This window comes from Anguilla rostrata, chromosome 6 (assembly GCF_018555375.3).
Source record: "Anguilla rostrata isolate EN2019 chromosome 6, ASM1855537v3, whole genome shotgun sequence".
Classification (NCBI taxonomy): Eukaryota; Metazoa; Chordata; class Actinopteri; order Anguilliformes; family Anguillidae; genus Anguilla; species Anguilla rostrata.
Window position 1 is genome coordinate 28,586,650 of NC_057938.1, and position 23,320 is coordinate 28,609,969.

General features: G+C 39.4%; 1 protein-coding gene across 8 annotated transcripts in view; it reads right to left on the bottom strand.

The window, feature by feature from the left end:
• The window catches only part of LOC135257857 (serine/threonine-protein kinase MRCK alpha-like), a 377,275-nt gene that overhangs the window by 158,912 nt on the left and 195,043 nt on the right, over nucleotides 1-23,320 (bottom strand). For 7 of the 8 annotated variants that reach the window (XM_064341035.1, XM_064341036.1, XM_064341034.1 and 4 more), the window contains exons 13-14: nucleotides 18,605-18,847; nucleotides 7,149-7,259 (exon numbers count right to left, since the gene is read on the bottom strand). In XM_064341035.1, coding sequence (XP_064197105.1) covers nucleotides 7,149-7,259; nucleotides 18,605-18,847 — 354 coding nt within the window. The remainder of the gene's footprint in view (nucleotides 1-7,148; nucleotides 7,260-18,604; nucleotides 18,848-23,320) is intronic. The other variant, XM_064341039.1, reaches the window with a different exon arrangement.

A 23,320-nucleotide genomic window follows, 5' to 3' on the forward strand; every position in this document is an offset into this window, starting at 1 on the left:
GTCCAAGCAGGGGGCAGGGTGCGCGTAATGGATCGGGGGGATGGAAAGATTGGGTGGTCAGAGGAGGAGGTGTTGCAGGAATGAGGCGCTCAACTGCTTCAGCGAGCCGTCCCAGATTGTCCGCGGTGCGTCCGAGGGGCCGCAGCAACATCTCAACGCGGCTCAGGTGGGTGTTCACGCGCCGAACACTCCGCCTGATTCCACCTAATCCCCTCTCCAGCATATTGAATCCAGCCTGCTGGAGTTCCAGGAATAGGCCTGCCAGATGATGTTCCCGCATCGTGATCTGGGTCGGGTCGTCTCTCCTCTCGACCTTGATGATGGTTGTTCCACCGTCTCTTCTCCCTCCACAACTACCCCCTGCTCCTGCCTACTGGGTCCGGCCTCAGGATCTTCAGCCAGCGGAGCTGCATGACATTTACGGTTGATTTATTGTATGGCTTTGTTGCAGGTGTTAATGTAAAATAAACGATTTTCGCAAGAAGCCTGCATGGTTTGTACACATTGATTTATTGTTATCATTGCATTACCTTGGACCTCCACCTCTAGCCCCCCAAATCCCTCAATGCTTTCGGCACTGAGGGTAGAGGTAGTGATGTCCTCCGCTGACGTCAGATCCTTAGTGGTTGTAGGTGGTCCTCCTCCCGCTTCCAGTAGCTGTTTTCGGTGAGCGGCGAGCTTGTTTCCCCCGTCTCCTGACATCATTGTACCGCTTTTGGCATTGTGCAGCCGTTCTGGTGATGCCAGAAGATGAGAACACGCTCACTGCTACCTCCTCCTATGCCTGCTTTACCTCAGGGAGCATTGGTGGAATCCTGCTGTTGCCGTTGATGGTCTGCTCACGTGCTTTCACTTCGCACACAAGCAGATCTGTTTCCTCTGCAGAGAAGCGTTCTTTCCTACTACTTGGCAAATCCGCCATTATAATAGCAATCCGCCAAGGTGCAAGCGCACCTGGCTTTTAAAGGGAATGGGAGATGACACTTTGATGGGTTATTTCATGTTATGCCCAAAACACACCTATGATTAATTAAGAGGAGCAATTTCCAAGCAACTGAAGGTACCACAAGCATTTGTACAAACAATTGTATGCAATTATTACATTGCATTACATTACAGGCATTTAGCAGACGCTCTTATCCAGAGCGACTTACACAACTTTTTACATAGCATTTTACATTGCATCCATTTATACAGCTGGATATATACTGAAGCAATGCAGGTTAAGTACCTTGCTCAAGGGTACAACGGCAGTGTCCTTACCCGGGAATCGAACCTGCGACCTTTCGGTTACAAACCCAGTTCCTTACCCACTGTGCTACACTCCGTCCACACCACACAATTATGAAAATCTTGGGACCACACAGAATCGTTCAGGAAGGAAACACAAATTAACTCCCAGGGCTGAATGAACTTCGGTCCGAAAGATTCAACTGAACCCCAAGACAACAAAAAAGGAACTGGTGAAGGAAGGAGTTGGAGGCACCAGGTACAAAAGTATCTACATCCACCATTAAGAGAATCCTATATCGCCATAGCCTGAAAGGCTGTCGCGCAAGGAAGAAGCCCCTAGTCCAAGACCGGCATAAAAAATCCAGAATGAAGTTTGCAGGTGACCACCAGGACGAAGACCTAACCTTTTGGAGGAGTGTTCTCTGGTCAGATGAAACAAAAATTGAACTATTTGGCCATAATGATCAGCGCTATGTATGGAGGAAAAAGGATGAGGCTTTTAATCCGAAGAACACAATAGCAACTGTGAACAGGGTTCATACACTTTTTCACCAATGATTTTCAATGACTTTTCCATGACTTCTCCACAACCTTTAACTGAATTTCCATTACCAAAACAAATGACTTTATCTCAGCGTAACACTAAGTAAAATTAGGTCTGCATCTGAAACATATGGTGCCTCTCTAAAACAAATAAACACCAGACAGACACACTTAGATACATTCTCTCATATTTTAATATAACATTTCTGTCAATGTCTCAAACAGGGCTCGAAATTGCGACCATTTTGGTCGCATATGCTCCCGAAATTTAATCTTTGCGACCGCAAAATATAATTGGGAGCATTTGTGCGAGTGCAATTAATTGTTCTGATGCGGCCTTTATTTTTCTTTTTCCAGTCGAACGTCTTTCTCTCTACATTCGCTAGTTAGTACACTTAGTATGTCCCTTGTGAGCTGACGGTGACCCTTCTAACCAATCGTGAGCTTGACATTCTTACCTTTAATTCTGATTTTAAATTGGTTAATATTAGCCTTCAATCACTCCCTTTCGCTGCACTCCACTGTCACGCGACACAGAGAGCTAACGTGTTAACTAATGTTACCTGAAGACAAAAGTTTATGTTCAATTTATTAGCGTTATCGAAAGCTGAAAAGTTGAAGCGAACGATTACGGCATTTTAAAAAAAATGTTAACGTAGTGTTTTGTGTAGCGACCCGGTTGAAACAGCTCATTTCTCCGATCCAGTTTACTGGCAGTTGATTTAATTAGCGGAATTAATGTGACGAGAAGCGCTTTGTCGTTTGAATGCATAACACGCAATTCCTTGAAGAGTCGACAGATTTTAGGCGTGACAGTTTAACTATTACTTGTAAACCGTACTGTTATATTGTTGTTTTTTATCAATAAAAAATCTATTGCATATATTGTTGGTGCTCCTTACATTTTTGTGGGTGCTCCTAACTTTTTGAAGTTGGGAGCACCAGTGCTACGAAGTAAAAACTTAATTTCGAGCCCTGATATATTATTGAAGCTGCACTTCCCTGGCATATTGTCGGGACAGTAGGGCCTACGTTTACTAACCATTACATTAGCAGAAGCGTGTCTGTTGGGCCTGCCTGTAAACAGACTGAGCCAGACAGAATTAACTTATCACACCCCCCAAAATACCGCAACGGTTACTTGCCAATTTACGTTTTATTACTATACATACTATTTTTATGATTGGATTAATTAGTAATTATATTTGATGCAACTTTAGCTGTGTTTCCATTACTTTTCCAAAACTTTTAAAAAAATATTCTTTTCCATAACTTTTCCAGGGCCTGGAAATTGCATTTTAAATTTCAATTACTTTTCCAGGTTTTTCATGACCGTACGAACCCTGTGTGAAGCATGGGGGTGGCAGCATCATGTTGTGGGGGTGTTTTGCTGGAAAAGGGACTGGTGCACTTCAGAAAATAGATGGCATCATGAGGAAGGAGGGTTATCTAGAAATACTGAAGCAACACCTCAAGACAACAGCTATAAAGTTAAAACTTGGTCGCAACTGGGTCTTCCAGTAGGACAATGATCCTAAGCATACCTCCAAAGTTGGCTTAAAGGCAACAAAGTGAAAGTATTGGAGTGGCCATCACAAAGCCCTGACCTGAATCCCATAAAAGATTTGTGGACAGAACTGAAAAAGTGTGTCTGAGCAAGGAGGCCCAGAAACCTGACATAGTTACACCAGTTCTGTCAGGAGGACATTCCGGCAAAGTATTGTGAGAAGCTTGTGGAAGGCGACCCCACGTGTTTGCTTCAAGTTAACCCTCTGGGGTCGGGAGCTCTGCCGGCGGAGCTCGACAAGATGAAATTAACTTTCGTTTCTATTTGGATGATTAACTTCACGAGCTGTTATCATACAGACGCAACAAAAACATTGACAGAAACCTTAGAATTGCGACTTTCAAATGCGCCCATTGGCAAATAATATGAATTGTTTTAAAAGTTTTAAATTTGATTAATTAGGCCATGTATGCTTCGTTAGTCCTTACTAATTACTATGTGAATTTCGCTCAGCAGGAAGTCCGCCCAAATCGCATTCACATGTTAACGACATTATAATTACTCTCCATAGAAGGGGACTAGGGGAGGGGCGATGCGAGATCCATGTGAGAAATACCAAGCCTGCGAAAGCGGGATAGAATGTCAAAGCATATAGCGTTTGAGGTAAACATTTCGTTTAATTTTGGAAAATGGCACGGATGACTGGACTTGACGTGCTTCATGCCTTGTTGGAGAGCGATGATGAAGACACGAACAACCAATCAGGTCCGGTCCGCCTGGACACTGAAGCCGAGACTGACGAAGAGCGATGTCATTTCGAACAGTGAACTGATCAAGCTGAGGATCAACTTCATGAGTAAGTACATTTCTTATGATCATATTGGTAAATATGTGTACTGTATTGCAACGTATCTCTGTGTTTGTAGGAATATCCAGCAATATGCGCGTTTGTAAATTCCCACACTACGAACTATTCAAACTACTGCATCTCAAAATTATAGCCTAGGCTCTCTGCGTCTGGTTGTGTGTTAGAAGTAACAGGTAGACTGTATTTTTTTTCGATCATATTGGTAATAAATAGCCCATGCCTGGCGTGTAGTGGCGTGGCTAGGATTCTAAAACTTAGTGTCCTTGCACAATCTATATTAGCATACTGTATGTAAGTTCGGGAAATAGCAATACAATAACCACTTAGCTAAACAGACCTAGCCTACTTCAGATTGAGGCATTGTTATTGATGAGTTGCATATAGTTGAGTTGGAATATCAATGTTTATTTAGTTTAGCTAATGTTTCGTTGATAGCTTGCATTGTTTGTAAATGTGTGCTGTATTACATTCTCTGTGTGTTTGTAGGAATATTCACTAATATGCACGCTTGTAAATTCCCACACTACAAACGATTCTAACCATTCACTCAAAATTATAGGCTACCTCTCTGTGTCTGGTTGTGTTTGTTTGGTTCTTTGTTTGTATATGATGTAACTATGTCACATTTCCTAAGTTTTGTTTTCATTAGTTAGTGGTTTGTCACTTTTTTGTAAAGCATATTTAATTTTCACCTGTTGAAGGAAATGTGCTATATAAATAAAGTTTGATTTGATGTCACATTTCCTAACAATTTTGTTTTTATTATATTTACAGAGATGCTGATCAGGAAACACAACCTAGTTCACCACTAGCTAAGAGGCCACGCAGGCGTCGCAAGAGTACACCAGTCTCATCTCATCTTCCATGCATATAGTTTACTTCAATAAATGTTCCAAAATCAAAATATGTCTTTGTTTCTGTCTTCTAAATGGCTCATTGAGTCTTTGTCTTAGTGGTGGGGAGACATGCGGCCAGGTGTGAATAGCCTACTTAGCTGGCAGGTCCTCCTACCCAATGCATATTCATTACAGAAAGGCCATTTGCCCTCCCATTCTCACCTGGGGTTGAAAAATAGTAGTCACAACACTAACTTTTAGCAATGTATTTTATATTTCTAATTGGATTTGCTAAAATATTTTGTCATCTTTTGATACCCAAGACCTTGATGAACACATTTCAGTGATCCAAAAACTTTGATACAATTGTTTAGTGTGTTTTATTACAACATTCCTGTGCGTGTTCAAAACTACTGTTTGCAGTTTGTGCGTTTTTAGAGCAATTTACAATCCACATATGATTATGACCTACTTACTGCTGCCATATTATTGTAGCTGAGTTTCTGCTGAAAACAGAGATATGAAACAATTTGGAATCACTGCATATAAAGTTGATGAAATTTACACAAATGCCAGAGCATGGCACAATCCCCAGTGTGCCTCATTTTACCCTCAGACCCCAGAGGGTTAAGCAATTAAAAGGCAATGGCACCAAATACTAACAACGTGTATATGTAAACTTTTGACACACTGAAAATCTGATATAGTACATAAAAGTTGAAATAACTATATCGCTATTACTTTGAAATTACCTCTCATATAAATAAAAAGAAATAAAGCAGATACCATAATTGACTTAACACAGGAATTGTATGGTAACATGAAATGTGTAGAGTTGTGAAAAATTGAGTTTGAATGTATTTAGCCTAGTTGTATGTAAACTTTTGGCCTCAACTGTAAACATCTTACTCAATCCTCACTGGGCAGGCACTGATCTAATATTTATTCAATTAAACGGCTTTAACTAACTAAATCAATGTTAGTGCTTTCCTTTTTCCTGGCAATATATGAGTGACAGTATTGTCATGATGTACTATCTTTTGAATATACATTTGTTTGTGTGTGCACGTGAGCATGTGTATGAGAGGCTGTTTAGGCCATAAATCATACTTCCTCTCGCACACATCATCATACTCTCTTACAAACACCACTATACTGTCTCACACACACCATCATACTCTCTCACAAACACCATTATACACTCTTACACACACCATTATACTCTCTCAGAACCACATAGGGAATAGTAGTGTGTGTGAGAGAGAATGATTGTCAGTATGTCCCTCTCCAAAAAGCAAAACAATAATAATATATAAGAAAATATAAGATTTGATCATTCAAATCTTTAAACAGACATTTAATGTGGTACTGAAACTAGTGGACTGTAATTGAAGCTAGGGTTTTAGTTTTAATGGTATGAATGGACATGTAAATATTTTAATTTGACTAACCGCTTATGAGTTCTACCGGCCTCGCTTACCAGCGCTCGATTATCAACGGCTAGACCAGTAGCTGGCTTTAATTAGGATATAGTCACAGCCAGCCTCTCAGCAGTCTGATTTTTGGTACTCCTCAGCCCCATACACCTTGCTATCATATTAACAAATCTAGTTGATTTAAAAGTGTTATTTAAACTAGCTGTGTTATTAAAACTAGCTTGATTTAGTAAGTAAGTGTAAACTTTATTTATATAGCACTTTTCAAGGACAAGGCCACAAAGTGCTGCACAAAGTGCAAAATTTAGATGATCCCTGTTCATCTGAATGCTGGAGGTGCTGCTGAGAGGGGGTGGGCCTTGTGAAAAGGCTGTAAGCCAATCAGGAACTGATTTAAACTGCTTTCCGTTTCAATCAAACAATCTTACATTTTTCAATCAAACTATCTCACATACTAGTATTCTCACACACAATCAAACTCTCTCACACATGCTACTATTGGCTCACACATACAATCATACTCTCTCACACGCAGTACTATTCTCTATGATGGTGTGAGTGAGAGAATATAATGGTGTGTGTAAGAGAGTATAATGGTGTATGCAAGAGAGTATAATGGTATGTGTGAGAGAGTATAATGGTGTGTGTGAGAGAGTATGATGGTATGTGAGAGAAAGTATTATTCATGGCCTAAATGGCTTCTCATACATGTGTGTGTTTGTTACCTTCAGTCCCTCCAACTCCTCCTCTAGTTGTCTGTTGTACTGCTCACTGCGCTCGCACAGCTTCCTTTCTTTCTGAGCCGCCGCATCCCGCTCCTCCACCAGCAGCTCTAACTAAGAATAAAACACAAAAATAGATACTCAAATATAGTTACTCCTGGCTCAAAATAGGGCTTAGGTGGTGACTTTGCCTGAAAGCCAATGCAGCCAGCCCAGCTTTAGTGCCACTGTGAACTTGATGTGTTGTCTCTGTATATTTAGGAACATTTAGAATGTAAAGTTGTGTAAAGTCTTCAAAAGACCAACACAAAGCATTGAGATGTAGGCTATAAACAATGAAACATTTGGAACTATTAAAATATTTATTGAAGGTTTACACTGTGTAGGTGCCAGAACTGGGGGGAATATAACCTATACTGAAGGATTAACACATTTTATACAACGGCTTGGCTGGATACTCGATTCTGATTGGTCCGAGTGGGCATTATTTCTCAGTAAAGGGGACACCTCAGCCTTTTAACAGTTCTAAAATCAATGCGCTACAAAACCCAGCATTCTAAAGCAGTTAAAACAGCAACATTATTCTTTCGATTTTGAATTACGTCCCCTCCCCTTGTCAATGTCCAATTTTCCAATAGATGGCAATGTTGAATCACGGTTCTAGTTACTGGCTTCATTTAGGGTTGCCAACCGTGCCGCAAAATACTGAATCGTCCCTTATTTGGACAGTAGAATAGGCGTTCCATATTTAACTCACGGCTATGGGACGCATTTTCATCTGTATTTTTGTGAACGATTCCGTTTGTAGTAACCGCTGTTTTGAATACAATTCAATAGTTGGCTAGCTAGCTAGCCGGGATAACAAGCATGCTGTGAGACCATTCTGACCTAAAACCCAGAATTTTAATATTGACTAGGTGACAAGTGACGGTGAGCCAATCATAAAGCTAACTGACATTCAAACCCAGTTTCAGAGTGTCTTGGAAAAACGCAACGTCTACACTGTGAGACCACAACATTTTAAAAAGCAAGACAGAGCTAGGGAGATAAATTTGATTGAGTTATGGTTTCATGTAGTTTTCTTAAATAATGTAATGACAAAAATGACCAAAACTGGTGCTAATTGTATGGTATAAAATAAGAAGGAACTATTTTTTCTTGAGAGAATAGTTGGTTTCATAGAATTAACGACCAGAGGTTTTTGCTTAACAATGGTGCAAATAGAACTACCAACCAGAGTTTTAGCATAACAATGGTCCAAATAGTACTACCAACCACAGTTTTGCTTGACAACGGTAAAATAATATGCCCAAACGGCCACGGAAGAATATTTCACTTTTAGCTGATTAAGTCAATAAAAATCAATAAATATAAAAGTAACCATATATAGTCATTGTTGGCAACCTGTTATATAAGTCCAAATAGGACCATTTACGTAAGAAATAAACCCCTTCGGGCTGTCCTGTTATTGGAATATAATGTACTTCGGTGGGGTAAGGAGACCCTTGGCTTCGCCTCGGCCGCATCACCACCCCCGTTGTACATTATTTTCCAATAACGGGACATCCACTTGAAAAGGATGCAACCATGAGTTTCTTGAGTCGGAACAGTTGATTTGTAGTGAAATTCATGATTATGTTACGACATTTTGGATAAATTTGGCGACACTGGGTACACGGCTTACTTTTTACTTCATTGATCTTTAGTAGTTCTGCATATCCACCCTTATATTTTACGCACTTGTACTCAAGGAGTTTTTGATCCAGGACATGCATATTTTAACCTGTTTTATATATGGAATATCTCATTTTCATTGCAGACTAAAAAATCTTTTTTGCTTTTTTGCCTAGACAATTGCATTTGTGGCACTTTATTTCTACCTAAATTATGAATATCAATTAACCTAAGTTGGTATTGTAAACGGTACTAATGTCTTGCTTCATTTAAGCAATTTTCAAGTCACTGTGATGCTCACATCTGTAGTTATAAAGCTTCAAATAAGGTAACCTTGAAATGGGCAAGGATTGGGCAGATTTGGCATGTGCACAAAGGGGTTATAAAGCTTTATAACTCCAGGTGTGAGCATCACAGAGACTTGGAAAATGGCTTAAAGGAAGCAAGACAATTGTACCATTTACAATACTAATTACTTAGATTAGTTCATCTTCATAATTTAGGTAGAAATAAAGTGCCAGAAATGCAATTATCTTGGCGAAAATGCAAAAATGAAATAGTTTTTTTTTTTTAAGGTTGCAATGAAAAACTGAGATATTCCATATATAAAACAGGTAAAAACTATACATGTCCTGGATCATAATCTCCTTCCCCACAAGTGTGCAAACGCTAAAAGTGATATGCAGAACTACTAAATCTATGAACTAAAAAGTAAGCAGTGTACCCTGGTGTCCCTCTCCAAATCTATCCAAAAATCTACATCGAGCTGTAAATCACTTACATAATCATGTATTTCACTACAAATCAACTGTTTTGACTCAAGAAACTCACTTTTGCATCTTTTTCAAGTGGGAATAACTATCTTTCCATAAGTGCAGGAGACTAATACCCCTTTCACACAGCTAATACCGCATCCGAGCCGCCTCTGATGCGGTAACAGGTTCCCTTTCCCACAGAATTTGTAATGCGGTATTCGAGCCGTCTTTACCTTTCACACACAGTAGAACTCAACTCTCGTGAATGAACTGTTTACGTTCCATTACCATAGTAACACACTTGATGTAGGCCCAAAGCTATAACGGTACTTGTAATTTATTTTCGTTGCAATCTTTCTTGTAATTTCCGGCAAAACAATCAAACAAACAAACAAACACGTTATATTTTGAAGTGCAAGTGGTCACAGCTTTAATGTTATTAGTTTTCACATTCTCAATGCATTTACAATGTAACTATCTGCTACATCTGTGTGCGCTACAAAGCACATATCGGTCCGTTTTATTTTTTATATTATTTGCTCTTTAGTTCCAGTATAGCCCCTCTAACGCATCAGCTCCGCTAGCCGCTCATATACCACCGAGTTTCTCACTATACTTTCCAGTTGGGAGGCAATTGCTTCCTCGCTTCTCACCTGTAATAATATTTCCACTTCTTTGTGAGTCCAGGTATTTCCTCTGTATGCCATTTTTTCGGTTGAGAGATAGGTGCGCGTGAACGCAGATCTGTAACGTAATTCGAATGCCACCAAGAAAGCAGTGGTCGATGCTGCTTCCCGTTCCCACAGGAGAAATGCGGTAGTTGAGGCGCCTCGAAAACACCGGGAGACGTGTTTTCGATGCGGTATTTTATAAGCCGTCGCAACGTGTTCAGACAGACAAGTGCGGTATCGAAGCCGTCTCGAAAACTCCTTTTTTCTATTGTGTGAAAGGGGTATAAGATACCTAGAGGTTCAAAAAGAAAAACTCTCCAAAAATGAATAAACTGCATTTTTTCTATTATTAAAGCAAATAAATTTTCCCCTTATGGTGGTTTAAGATGAAACATTGATATCAGATTGAAAAATAATACAAAAACATTGTGACACACTGCGGTACACATACTTAAAGGGGAATTTCACTTTATAGCACTTCTGCTTCTCATGACTGATATTGTCCTTCTAATGAATGTGTTGCCCTTCATTTTTCGATTAGTTATTTCATTTTAAATGTCAAACGTTAGAAACAAAGACCTATTTTTTTTAGCGCATGTCAACATAGTACATACGGTTTCTGTTTTTTTCTTCTACAATTTCATTTTGCCACAAAATCAAGAAGAATTGAAGCAAAACATTTCATTAACTTAGCGTTGAAATCAAACAAACTAACGTCTGCTAGCTTTTGTTTGATGCGATATCGGTGTAATAATGAGGTGCATTGTACCCGGTTGTTATAATGCCCCCGTTAACCTCTTAGCGCACAGCCCCTAGTGGTGGGCACGCCCGCGTGCCTAAATTACTAAACTCAAACATTCGGTGCTACTGCAACCAAAGTGTGAGATGAAAACAGAAACGCGTTGTTTCCGTTTCATTAGTAGACGATACATGACAACTATGCCGAAAACGGAGTTTCGCAGCCCCACCATTGTCGCTCCCGTCGTTCATTTAACACACACCCCCTCCCTGCAGTCTCATCTAAAAAACACCCCCCACCCTTGACATAATGGACAATATTGTCTATCTTGGCATTCATAAAAATATTCTTTCACCACTAAAAAATCGTATTCCGTCATAGCAACAAGATAAACCCGACAATAGCCCTAAGATATGCCTATACAGCAGTGAAAACGCTGCTCACTGAATAACGAAATAAACGAGAAAAAGTTTTTAAAAATGATACCATGTCATTCTACAGTCAATATCTGGGACTAAATATTGAATAAATATAAAACCTTACTGTTGGTTTTACGTGTAGAGATGTCCATTTTGAGACTGCGTGGTCATATATTGTCTTGGACAATCCGTTTGGGAAATATAGGCGCATCTGTGACGCCTGGGTATCTTCCAAAATAGCTGTGCGTAACACCACACCTGTTGTTTACGGCGTCGTCGCCCTTTCTAGTACAGTCTGACTAGATTTACAATTCATTTATTCGGTAGGCGAGAGTATAAGCTTTCTAACGATGTATAACATGTCTAATTCTGCTTTCGGAATAGGGTTTTATAGGTCAGCGTAACAGAAAATATTCTTAGCATAGCATTCACTTACGCAATCACACTCTGTTAGCAGACAAATACGATGCACCTAACGAAACATGTTCAAGGATATTTCGTAATTTCTTGGAAAATACTATTATTATTGAGGACTTCTGAACATAGCTAAGCCATATGTTTGCTGATAGACCTAGCTGACATCGTTTTCTGGAGCAAAACAGAAGCGAATAGAACAATATAATGGATACTGTCTCTCTGTCTCTATCTACTGAACATAGAGGAGATTTCACCATTGCTATGTAAGTATTATCGTTCAAAATATTTCGGTTATATACGTTCTTTTTGAAATTGAGTATTTTTAAATAGGTTAGTGGTGTTATATAATGTAAATATTTCACACTGTAATGTAAGCGTTAGACGGAAGTGTAATAGTTTTTGTGAAGCATGCAACAGTGATGACGTCATAGCTGGAACATTGCCAAAACCTGGTGAACGGGTGAAAATTGTTTTCATGTCGCCCCATCCCCATACAATAAAACATACGAGAGTAGAGTATAGAAATACACACGAGTTAATTATTACACATTTAGGTACTGTACCGCATTGTGTGACAATGTTTTTGCATTATTTTTTTAATCTGATAGCAATGTTTCATCTTAAACCGTCATAAGGGGCTCATTTATATGCTTTATAATGGACAAAAAACATTTTATTCAATTTTGGAGATATTTTGGATATGTTTCTGGACACCTAGCTATTTTAGACCACTGTACTGACTGAAAGCTTGTAATTCCCATTTGAAAATTATGCAACAGTGATTTTCTTGAGTCAAAACAGTTGATTTGTAGTGAAATACATGGATATGTTATGATTTACAGCAATGCATAATTTAGACATTTTGGATAGATTTGGAGATGCTGGGTACACTGCTTAGTTTTTGCTTCATACATCTATAGTAGTTCTACATATCCACCCTTAGATTTTATGAACTTGTGGTCAAGAAGTTTTTGACCTAGCACATGTATAGTTTAACCTCCTGCATATATTCAATCTCGCAGTATTTCATTGCGAACTTAAAAAGTGCAAATTTATTTTGGATTTTTTGTCAAAACAATTGCATTTGTGGCACTTTATTTCTTCCAAAATTATGAATATAAACTAATCTGTGTTAGTATTGTAAATTGTACAAATGTCTTGCTTCATTTAAGCCATTTTTCAAGTCTCTGTGGTGTTCACATCTGGAGTTATAAAGCTTTAAATAGGGTACCCCCTAAATGGGCAAGGATTGGCAAAATTTGGCTTGTGCCTTAAGAGGTTAAACTTGCCTTGAAAGCACATTTTCATAGTTTCCCACGTGATGCAACTTTGTGCCAGACATGGCTGGATGTAATCAGACACCCCAACATAACAGTCAAAGAAGTTCGCAAACGAGGACTAAGGGTATGCAGCGACCACTTTGAAGCCACCGGCTACCAAGTCGACCGTCTGAACCCTGGAGCTGTACCCACCGTTTTCCCATCATTGGTCGAACCGCTCGAGGTAGGTACTAAGCGTTCTGGCTAACGCTATTGCGTCTGTCTGTAATACATAGGATGTATACCACCAGTTGCCGTTTGTCCTCGGAATAGTCTGTGGTTCCTCAATCTCGACCCGATCCTGACTAACTTTTGCACGATCAGCCTGCAAATTAGCCAGCTCTTCTTCTGTGTATTCCGGCTCGAATTGATAGGGCACAAAAATCCCATGATCAAAAACAAAATCTCCTTCGTCCTCAGACATTTTCGGTTTCGCTAGCTAGTAGTCATACAACTCTATTTCTACGACTAACCTAATGTTATTGTCTGCAGGTACGCCCACATCAGAAGTCGCACAATGATATGCATTCTCAAGTTCCTGCATTTTAAAGGAAAACAACAAAACAGCGTAAAATATTAATCATGAAATAACTAATCGAAAAATGAAGGGCGACAGATTCATTAGAAGGACAATATCAGTCATGAGAAGCAGAAGTGTTATAAAGTGAAATTCCCCTTTAATCACTAACTATCATGGAGTATGTTTCTCTGTACTCTACAGTATGCAATGTTTTGCTGCATTGGGATGGGATGACATCAAAACAATATTCCACTGTCAGTTTTTCTGATGCTCCACATCGTATTGGTGCATAAAACATAAACATGACTGTGCTACCAATGAAAATAGTGCTAATCTATTCAAAGACACTCAAATTAAAAAATAATGTATATAACCAAAATATTTTGAGCAGTAATGCTTACATATCGAGGGTGAAATCCTCTGTGTTCATAGGCATTCTCCTCCTCCAGAGAATCAATGCTGTCACTCTCCTCTACTGACTTACATCAGAAAACAATTTCAGCTAAGTCTATCACCAACATACAATTGAGGCCAAAAGTTTACATACACCTAGGCTAAAGATATTCCAACTCAGTTTTTCACAACTTCGCACATTTCATGTTACCATACATTCATTTTGGCAAGTCAATTAGGGCATCTACTTTCTTCACATCAGAGGCCATTTTAAAACAATCGATTAGAGACAGATTTATTTCAGCTTTAATTCACTATATCAGAATTTCAGTGGGTCAAATGTTTACATACACCAAGTTGACTGTCCCTTTAAACAGTCTGGAAGATTCCAGAAATTGATGTAATTACTTTTTAGAAGCTTCTGATTGGCTAATTGTCATAATTAGGAGTTAATTGGGAGTTAATTGGCACCTGTGGCTGTATTTAAGGGCCTACCTTTAGACCAACTGCCTTTTTTCCCTTGATACCATGGACAAAGCAACTGAGCCAAGACCTCAGAAAAAAAAATTGTGGACCTCCACATGTCCAGTTCCTCCTTAGGAGCAATTTCCAAACAACTGAAGGTACCACAAGCATCTGTATAAACAATTGTATGCAAATACCACACAGACACTGCATCGTTCAGGAAGGAGGCACAAACAAACTCCCAGGGCTGAACAAACAAACTTTGGTCCGAAAGGTTCAACTGAACCTCAAGACAACAACAAAGGAACTGGTGAAGGAGTTCGAGGCAACAGGTACCAAAGTATCTACATCCACCATTAAGAGAATCCTACGTCGCCATGGCCTAAAAGGCTGTCGCACAAGGAAGAAGCCCCTACTCCAAGATCAGCATAAACTAGAAATACCGCCTTGTGGTTGTATGCCTCCGCCCACCAGTAGCCAGTTTGGATATAAAATGTCATCGCTTCATCAAGGCTTCATGCATGTGATAATTCACTCCTTCCCTGGTTCCTTTTCCTGGCTAGATTGACCGTTTGGATATAAAATGTCATCACGTCATCATTTTATCCTATCAGACATTTGTGTGAAACTTTGTCATAATTAGGGTATGAATTCTTGAGTTATGGCCAAAAACGTGTTTTGTGAGGTCACAGTGACCTTGACCGTTGACCACCAAAATCTAATCAGTTCATCCTTGAGTCCAAGGGGATGTTTGTGCCAAATTTGAATAAATTCCCTCAAGGCGTTCCTGAGATATTGCGTTCACGAGAATCGGGACGGACGGACGGACGGACAAACCAAAAACATAATGCCTTGGTTGTGCCGTCGCCGAGGCATAAAAAGCCAGAATGAAGTTTGCAGGTGATCACCAGGGTGAAGACCTAGCCTTTTGGAGGAGTGTTCTCTGGTCAGGTGAAACAAAAATTGAACTGTTTGGCCATAATGATCAGCGCAATGTATGGAGAAAAAAGGGTGAGGCTTTTAATCCGACGAACACCATCCCAACTGTGGGTGGCAGCATCATGTTGTGGGGGTGTTTTGCTGGAAAAGGGACTGGTGCACTTCAGAAAATAGATGGCATCATGAGGAAGGAAGATTATCTAGAAATACTGAAGCAAGACCTCAAGACATCAAACTTAAGCGACAAACTTAAGGTCACTTTGGTAGACAACTTTGACCTTTTCTGGGGCTGCCCTGCGTTCTTTAAGGGCGATAAACTGCACCACAACCACAGGGGTTCTCAGATGCTTGCCCACAATGTAATGCAATGTATTTCACCCTGACTACCTACCCACCTACCCTTGTTGATTTTAGAATACACATCATCTCAACTCGACACAACACTGCAAACAGAGCTATAAAGGGGTCAAACATAAATAAATTGGTTATAGTTCCCATAAACTGGAATTCATTTTTGGCTGCAAAACAGACAGAAATCAACATGGCTCTTTTTAATATAAGGGCGTTAACAAACAAATCCCTTTGTATCAATGACCTCATCAATGAGCATAATCTGGACTGTCTTTTCCTCACTGAGACCTGGCTGGGCACAGATGCACCTGCCACACTGACTGAGGCCTGTCCACCCAACTACACCTTTTCCTATTCATCCAAAGATGGAAAGAAGGGTGGAGGGACAGCTGCAATCTAGAAAGAGACACTGAAGAGCAGGGATGTGGACCAAGGCACATTTCATGCCTTTGAATATAATGCTACTTTTTAAAATTCTCAGCCTCGTTTCCTTGCAGTGACAGTATATAGATCTCCTAAATTATCTGTCCCCTCTTTTCTAACGGAATTCGCAGACCTATTATCTGTCATTCATATGAGCTATGATACTTGTATTTTAATTGGTGATTTTAACATACATGCTCATAATCTGGCAGATACCAGAGCCAAAGACCTTTTAGAATTGTTGGAATGTATGGCCTTTAAACAGCATGTTAATGTACCGACTCACAAACATGGACACACTTTGGATTTAATTATATCATATGGTCTTAACATCAATATATTGTCTGTCACTGATCTGGCTCTGTCTGACCACCACTGTGTGTTTTTTAACAGTTTTGATCATTCTCTGCCAAGTACCACAGAACGTATTGTCAAAAAACGCTACATTACCCCAGAAGTAACCAAAACTCTCACATCATATATTGCAACCTACAAAAATAACGTCTTACTGTCATCTTGTGAAGACTTAGTTAATGATTTTAATCATAAAATAAAAACAGGGCTTGATGCAGTCACTCCAATTAAAACCAGGAAAATAACTACAAAAAAAGGTTTCCCCATGGAAAAAGAATCAAACCATGGAACTAAAAAGAGACTGCAGAATTGCTGAGCGCAGATGGCGAAAAGTAGTAATCCATCACAATATACTCACCGAAAAACTAAAAGGCAATTCGAATATCACGGCAAGAATATTTCTCAGACCTGAAAACACCAACATTCTAAATCCTAGACTGTTCTTTAGTACAATAGATTCTCTGGTAAACCCCACAACTAACTATAGTATCGAGCTTCCAGGTTCTAAATGTGAAGTTTGCTGGCTACTTCAGGGAGAAAATAATCAATATTAGATTTACCTATATCTTGTGTACAGAGTAATGTCAAGTTGGAACGTTTTGACCTGGTTGATGCTGAAAATCTCAGGAAAATAGTAACAGAACTGAAGCCCTCCACGTGTTCCCCTGACCCAATTCCAACCTCCCTTTTTAAAACTATTTTTAATTGTGTACCCGAAGACATCCTTGCCTTAGCGAATCACTACTTACAGCTTGGTGTCTTCCCCACTGATTTTAAAACTGTTTTAGTAAAACCTCTTTTAAAGAAAGTGAACCTGGACATCACCCACACTGACCCTTTCTGGATAAGACTGAGGACCCTAGCTCTAAAACATGAAAAGCACCTAATTAAGAAAAATTAACAACTTGTTAAAATTCTGGGATTGCTGTTGAGGTTGGAATGAAAACCAGCATACACAGGGGTCCCCCAGGACCGAGTTTGAGAACCACTGCCCTAATTGACTTAACACAGGCAATGTATGGTATGAAGAATTGAGTTAGATTTTTTTAACCTAGGTGTATGTAAACTTTTGGCCTGAATTGTGTGTCTTAGCCATGGTCAGAAGTTCTCAAGAACAATTACGTTTTGCAGGGTGCTTGTCTTTTACTGCTATCGCAGAGGCTGAATTTGTAACACATCAATGATGAGACAAAACTTTTAGTTACACTGGGCTATAAAACCCTATTCCAAAAGTAAAATCAGACATGTGATACATTGTTGGAAAGCTTATACTGTCGCCTGCTGAGTAAAATAATTGTCAATCAAGTCAGAATGTACTAAAAAGGGCGACAATCCCGTAAATAGTATGTGTGGTTTTATGCACAGCTATCTCAGAAGGTACCCAGGTGTCACAAATGAGAGTATATTTCACAGTCGGATTGTAAAAATTGGTTTTAAATAGATCTGACTCTATTAAATCATGAATGCAACTGAAACGTCTAATGACTACCGACATGACAAAGTGCTAGGCTAAATATTTTTATTCTTAAATATTTTTATTTAAAAATATATTACATTCATGGTGACTGTCCCCTATGTTAAAAGTCAGCAGATGTCTCATAAATAAACAGACAATTGCTCTTAAAAGACACAAGACCGGCTAAATTTAGAAAGGTAGGTGGTTCCTGTTGAAAATCATATCTACAACAGGCAACGGAGTGCCATGTCGGCACTCCCTGTCTATGGTCTCATTCTTTTATACAATTAATGGGATTCGACTGACGTTAATTCAGCTAGTCTAAGATTGCATGTAAACTTGAAAGCGGTCAAAACTTGAAATGCAGTATTATTGACAAACAGATTGCATCAATGAATGTTTAGATATAATCTGGTCATTTCTAATTGTTTTACAAGTTTTTTTTGCCTATGACATTTCAGTGCAGGAAAAATCCTGTCATTACATCACACACTCCCACAAATCAAACTCTTTGTCATCCATACACTCTCTGCCACAAGGCCCAATAGCTCCAGTTCCACTGACCTCCTTCCTGACTCTCTCTGCCTTGCGCACTTCTGCCCGCAGTGTCTCCACCTTCTGGTTGACCACCTCCATCTCCTCTTCCTTGTCACGGAGCTGACGGGAGAGCCGCTGTTTGTGTGAGCGCAGGTCTGTTAGCCGCTCACTCATCTCAGCGAACTCCTGCATTGCCAGCTTCCTTTGGCTGTGTGCCTCCTTTAGCTCTTTGGCCTGAGACTTCAGCTTCTCAGTAGACTCCAGAAGCTCCTGGAGAAATGGGAGTGACATGACCTTGAGATACTTGTCTTGCACTCTTGCAACCGTTTCACAGAAGCGATGAGAAATGTTGCAAAATCACCACCCAGTAAAAATTAATACCAGAATCACATACCTGAAGATCAAATATACCATTTATCTAAATGTCTAAATATCTAAATTTGAAATGTTACGTAAATATGCAAAATTTTGTTAAATATTGGAACAAGTAGATCCCCCAATATCTGACAGATGTAAAAAAAAATCTTAAACTCACTGTAATGTTGGGAGTCCCAAACAAAGAGATCATACTTTACTGGTCTATGTGATGACAAGTTGCAATGTAACATAATGCTGGTGCACCAGTGTTAAAGTATTCTTGTTTAAGGCCAGAAAAGGTATTCTTTATTCTTTTATTGTATGACATTTGTCTTTTTTCTTCTGACGCCTTTATTCATTGGTCAGTGTGATATAATGTAGTATTGCTTTTGTTTTATGCTACTTCCTGAAACATAAAATCAAGAGGACTTTTCTAATGCTATCGAGTAGCTAACTAATGTCATTCTATCATTTATGCCAACAGTGGAACAATGTAACTTTTGTCTGGCTCCAAAGATTTACGTGTCCATTGGACTTGTTTTTTCTAGCTTGTGACTTGTGTTGTTCTTGTTGCTAGCTGAGAAGCTAATATTTACCCTTACTAAGTCCATTGGACAGCTGGCCGTACACATGATCAGAGTGCTAAACAAAAGAACGGATTGGGAAAGTTTTTTTTAAAGATTGCACATGAAACATGCAAAGTACTGATCTTTTTCTAATTCTTCTCTTTCTTCCCATTTTTGTAAACACGTCTAGCCCTTTTTATATCACCCACACAAAATTCATACTATATTATTCTATTACATGTGCAGTTGGTTGCTATTCAAAATCTTAATGATACTAATTAGAGATAAGTATAAGCAACAAATGCCTCCCATACCTTAGACAACTTCTAAACAACTAAACTCTGACAAGCTCTTACATTTAAGTCATGTGTTTTTAATCTTTGAGGAGCACACATCTCGCAGCTTCACGCATTATAAGACTCCAACAGGATTCTTTAATTTTTTTTTTTATCTTAGCCCTCCTTTTCCTGTCAGAAACACAAACCAGTGTGCTAATTTCAGACAAAGTCCGCGCATCAATTGGCTGTTGGCCGTGTATGATTATAAAATGTGTCACTGACTATCAAAAACGTTCTGAGCTAAGACTTAAGACTTGCACTAATATTAAACACGTTTGATTTTGCTGGAATGGTCAGGACGAGAAAAAGACTGTCACAAACTTAGTCGGAACCAACTTAATACAATCTCACACTGATTGTGAGTTGTATTACATTAATGTAATGTAACTGGCAAGATTTAACTATGACTTCTAAGAATATTAAATTGCTTAAAATCTTGTTGTGTAGGGCCAGTTGAGCCCATTAATTTCCTATGGAAATACTACTTTCTCCAAATCTGACCTTTTTTTTTTTGGCCAGTCGAGATAATTTAATACATTTGATGCCATTTCAGCCAATAGGGCACATTGAAATTGAAATGGCACCATGTTTGTTGCACTTGTGAAGTAAATAACAACCAAATACTTATAATGGTTTATTTAATGATAATATCACAACAGGGATCATACATTAATAAAAAATGATTTTCAATTGCAAATTGACATACCGTTCTATGAAACGTGCATTTAGCTACCGGTAGTGGGAAGTGCTACAACAGGCAGTCAGCAGCGTCATTCACTCTAATCTACATAACTACATTATAATATAACAGATGTAACATGTGTGGCATGGTGGTCTCACAGCAAGAAGATTCTGGGTTCAAATCCCAGTCTGGGCCTTTCTGTGTAGAGTGTTTATGTTCTCCTTGAGTTTGCATGGGTTTCCTCTGGTTTCCTCCCACAGTCCAGTGTCATGCATGTGGGCTAACTGGAGACTCTAAATTGCCCATAGGTGTGTGAGTGTGTGAATGGATAAATTGGCAGCCAGTCCAGGGTATATTCCTGCCACTCGCCCAATGCATGCTGAGATAGGCTCCCCCCCGCGACATATAGATGAAGGATGGATGGATGGATTGATGGATAGATGTAACATTTCGCAACTAAGATTGACATGCTCTTGCTTAGGTGATAAAAAATTGGTGGTGGAATGAGTTTTGGTATGGACAGTTTGGATGATTGGGATGGCAGGTATGGCCCATACCTATACAGCACCGAGTTTGCCACTTTTCAGGGTTTCCTACAGAAATATCCACAATTGAGCTTGTAAGTCAAATTGCATCTAGGGGGCGTCCGGTTCTAGACGTCACAGCCCAATGTTAAAATCCTGTTGACTCTTTAAAAATCATTGATTGTAAAATAACTATAGCGATTAAAAATAAAAGGTTTCTCACGTTTTTTTTCATACGTCATTCTCTGCCGTAGCATGTGCTTGGTTCTATTTATTTTAATCTCTGGAGGGAAAAAAAACTGATTCATGTCGATTTACAATGTGTTAGTGTTCCTGAACTACACTAAATCAAAGTCACACGATACACGTCACAACCACGTGTGCTTGTAAGTCTACCCGTTAAGTGCGGTGGCACTGCCTAGGCTCCAGGGAGAAGTTGCCCCTAACTGCTGGTCTGGGATCAGATTTCCCTTCCCAGGTCCTAACTTTAACCATTAGTAGGGGAAGAAAATAACTGACTCTCGACCAGCAGCTAGGGGCAACTTCACGCAACACCGGTGGCTACTGGCTAGCTAGTTATACCCACGACAATGGCGGTGTCACTGGTTAGCTTAATGCATTTTTTCAATGGTCAGGACAATAGTGTTAAGAAGGGCAAAAATCATTTAAAGTCCAACCATGTAGAGCAGGTCATATACAGCCAGGGGCAGATTAGCGGGTCTGTCAGGGCCAGCATGAAAGATATCGTTTATAAAGTTTCGGTGAGTATAGTAAGTTAGCTAACATTAGGAAGGGCTGGATCAGCAGGTTGCTAGCTAGCTGTCAAAGTCAGGTTTATTTGTCATTACAAACCATATGCTGTACAGTTCACGATGTAACAAAACTTCGTTTCGCAAGGCTTCGGGGTAACAGACTTTCAGTCTGCACACAGCACTTACAAAGGAATACACACAATGTGAAAATCATAATGACAGCTGTGCAGTTGCACTTAGACAAGACCGGTGCAGTTGCGGTAGGCAAGAGATAGACAATTTCTAATAAATAGTTGTATTAAAACATAGTAAGTAGTAAACATATTGTCGGTAATTTATCGAAAACCATGCTGGCTAGCTATATTGTTGTTGTGATCCCCAAAATAAAAATATATTTCCAAACAATATTCGATTAAGTTAGTCAGGAGCACAGTACCGGTATGTGTAGTTCCTAAGCGTACTAAACGTACACAACATTGTACCTGGTACTTGTCATGGGTCAATTGTGTTGCTGATATTATATTTCATGAGTCATATATGTCATGAGTACCACATACCAATAGCTAACTAGTTCCCAACTTGTAACTAAAAATATCGCTTATTGAAAATTGCCCCATTCATTTTCCTATTGACAAATTTGCGGGAAAACAAGGGGAGTGGCTTGGTGATTTTAGATTTAAATTTATTTATTTGCACTCTTCATATAAAAATTACAAAATAGAACAAATACACTTAAAACACTACAAAGAGGGCTATTGTAAAAAGTGTGATGCTAAAATGAGAAACAATTTGTAGAGTATTGAGTGCAAGGATTACCCATTAAGCCAGCAATAGCTGGTTCATTTTCAATGCGGTCCGAGACCAGACTATGAAAATAACTAAATATACAACAAATATACAAATCTTGATCTCTACATTTAAAAATGTCTACAGTACAAAGACACGCACGCATACCTGCGCACACACACACAGAGCATCAACAACAAGAGTCAACAAGGATCACTGGGCAAGGAGAAAGCACTTTTAACGATATTTAAATACATTCAGAGAATTAGCCGTTTTGATTGAATCAGGAAGAGCATTCCAATCTCGCATTCCAGTAAAATAAGTTTTCAAACGACTGCGGGAGGGGCTGAGCACGCTCTTCATGTGCGAGAATATCTGCTCACAGAGATATGTTGATCCGAAGACTGTCAGCAAAGCCAATGCAACATTCCTGAGACAGCTAAACTTCTCTGGTAGCGATGTCCAAAAGGTGAAGATGCACATTCCGTGATCACGCCCTGCTGTGGTTTCCAGCTGTTTCCGTAGCTCTGCAAACTTGGTCACCCACAGTGTTGAACTCTTCAGCTCAATCAGCTGCATTTCCATGTCCTATGTATCCAGCCAGTCTATCACAGATAAATCCAGTTCATGTCCATCAAAGCTCTCTGGTTTGATCAAGAAAGAGAACATAGGTCCATACTTCTGAAAGTCCCCAGATCGCGTTGTGAACGCTGACTCAAGCCCACTGATGTATTTGCA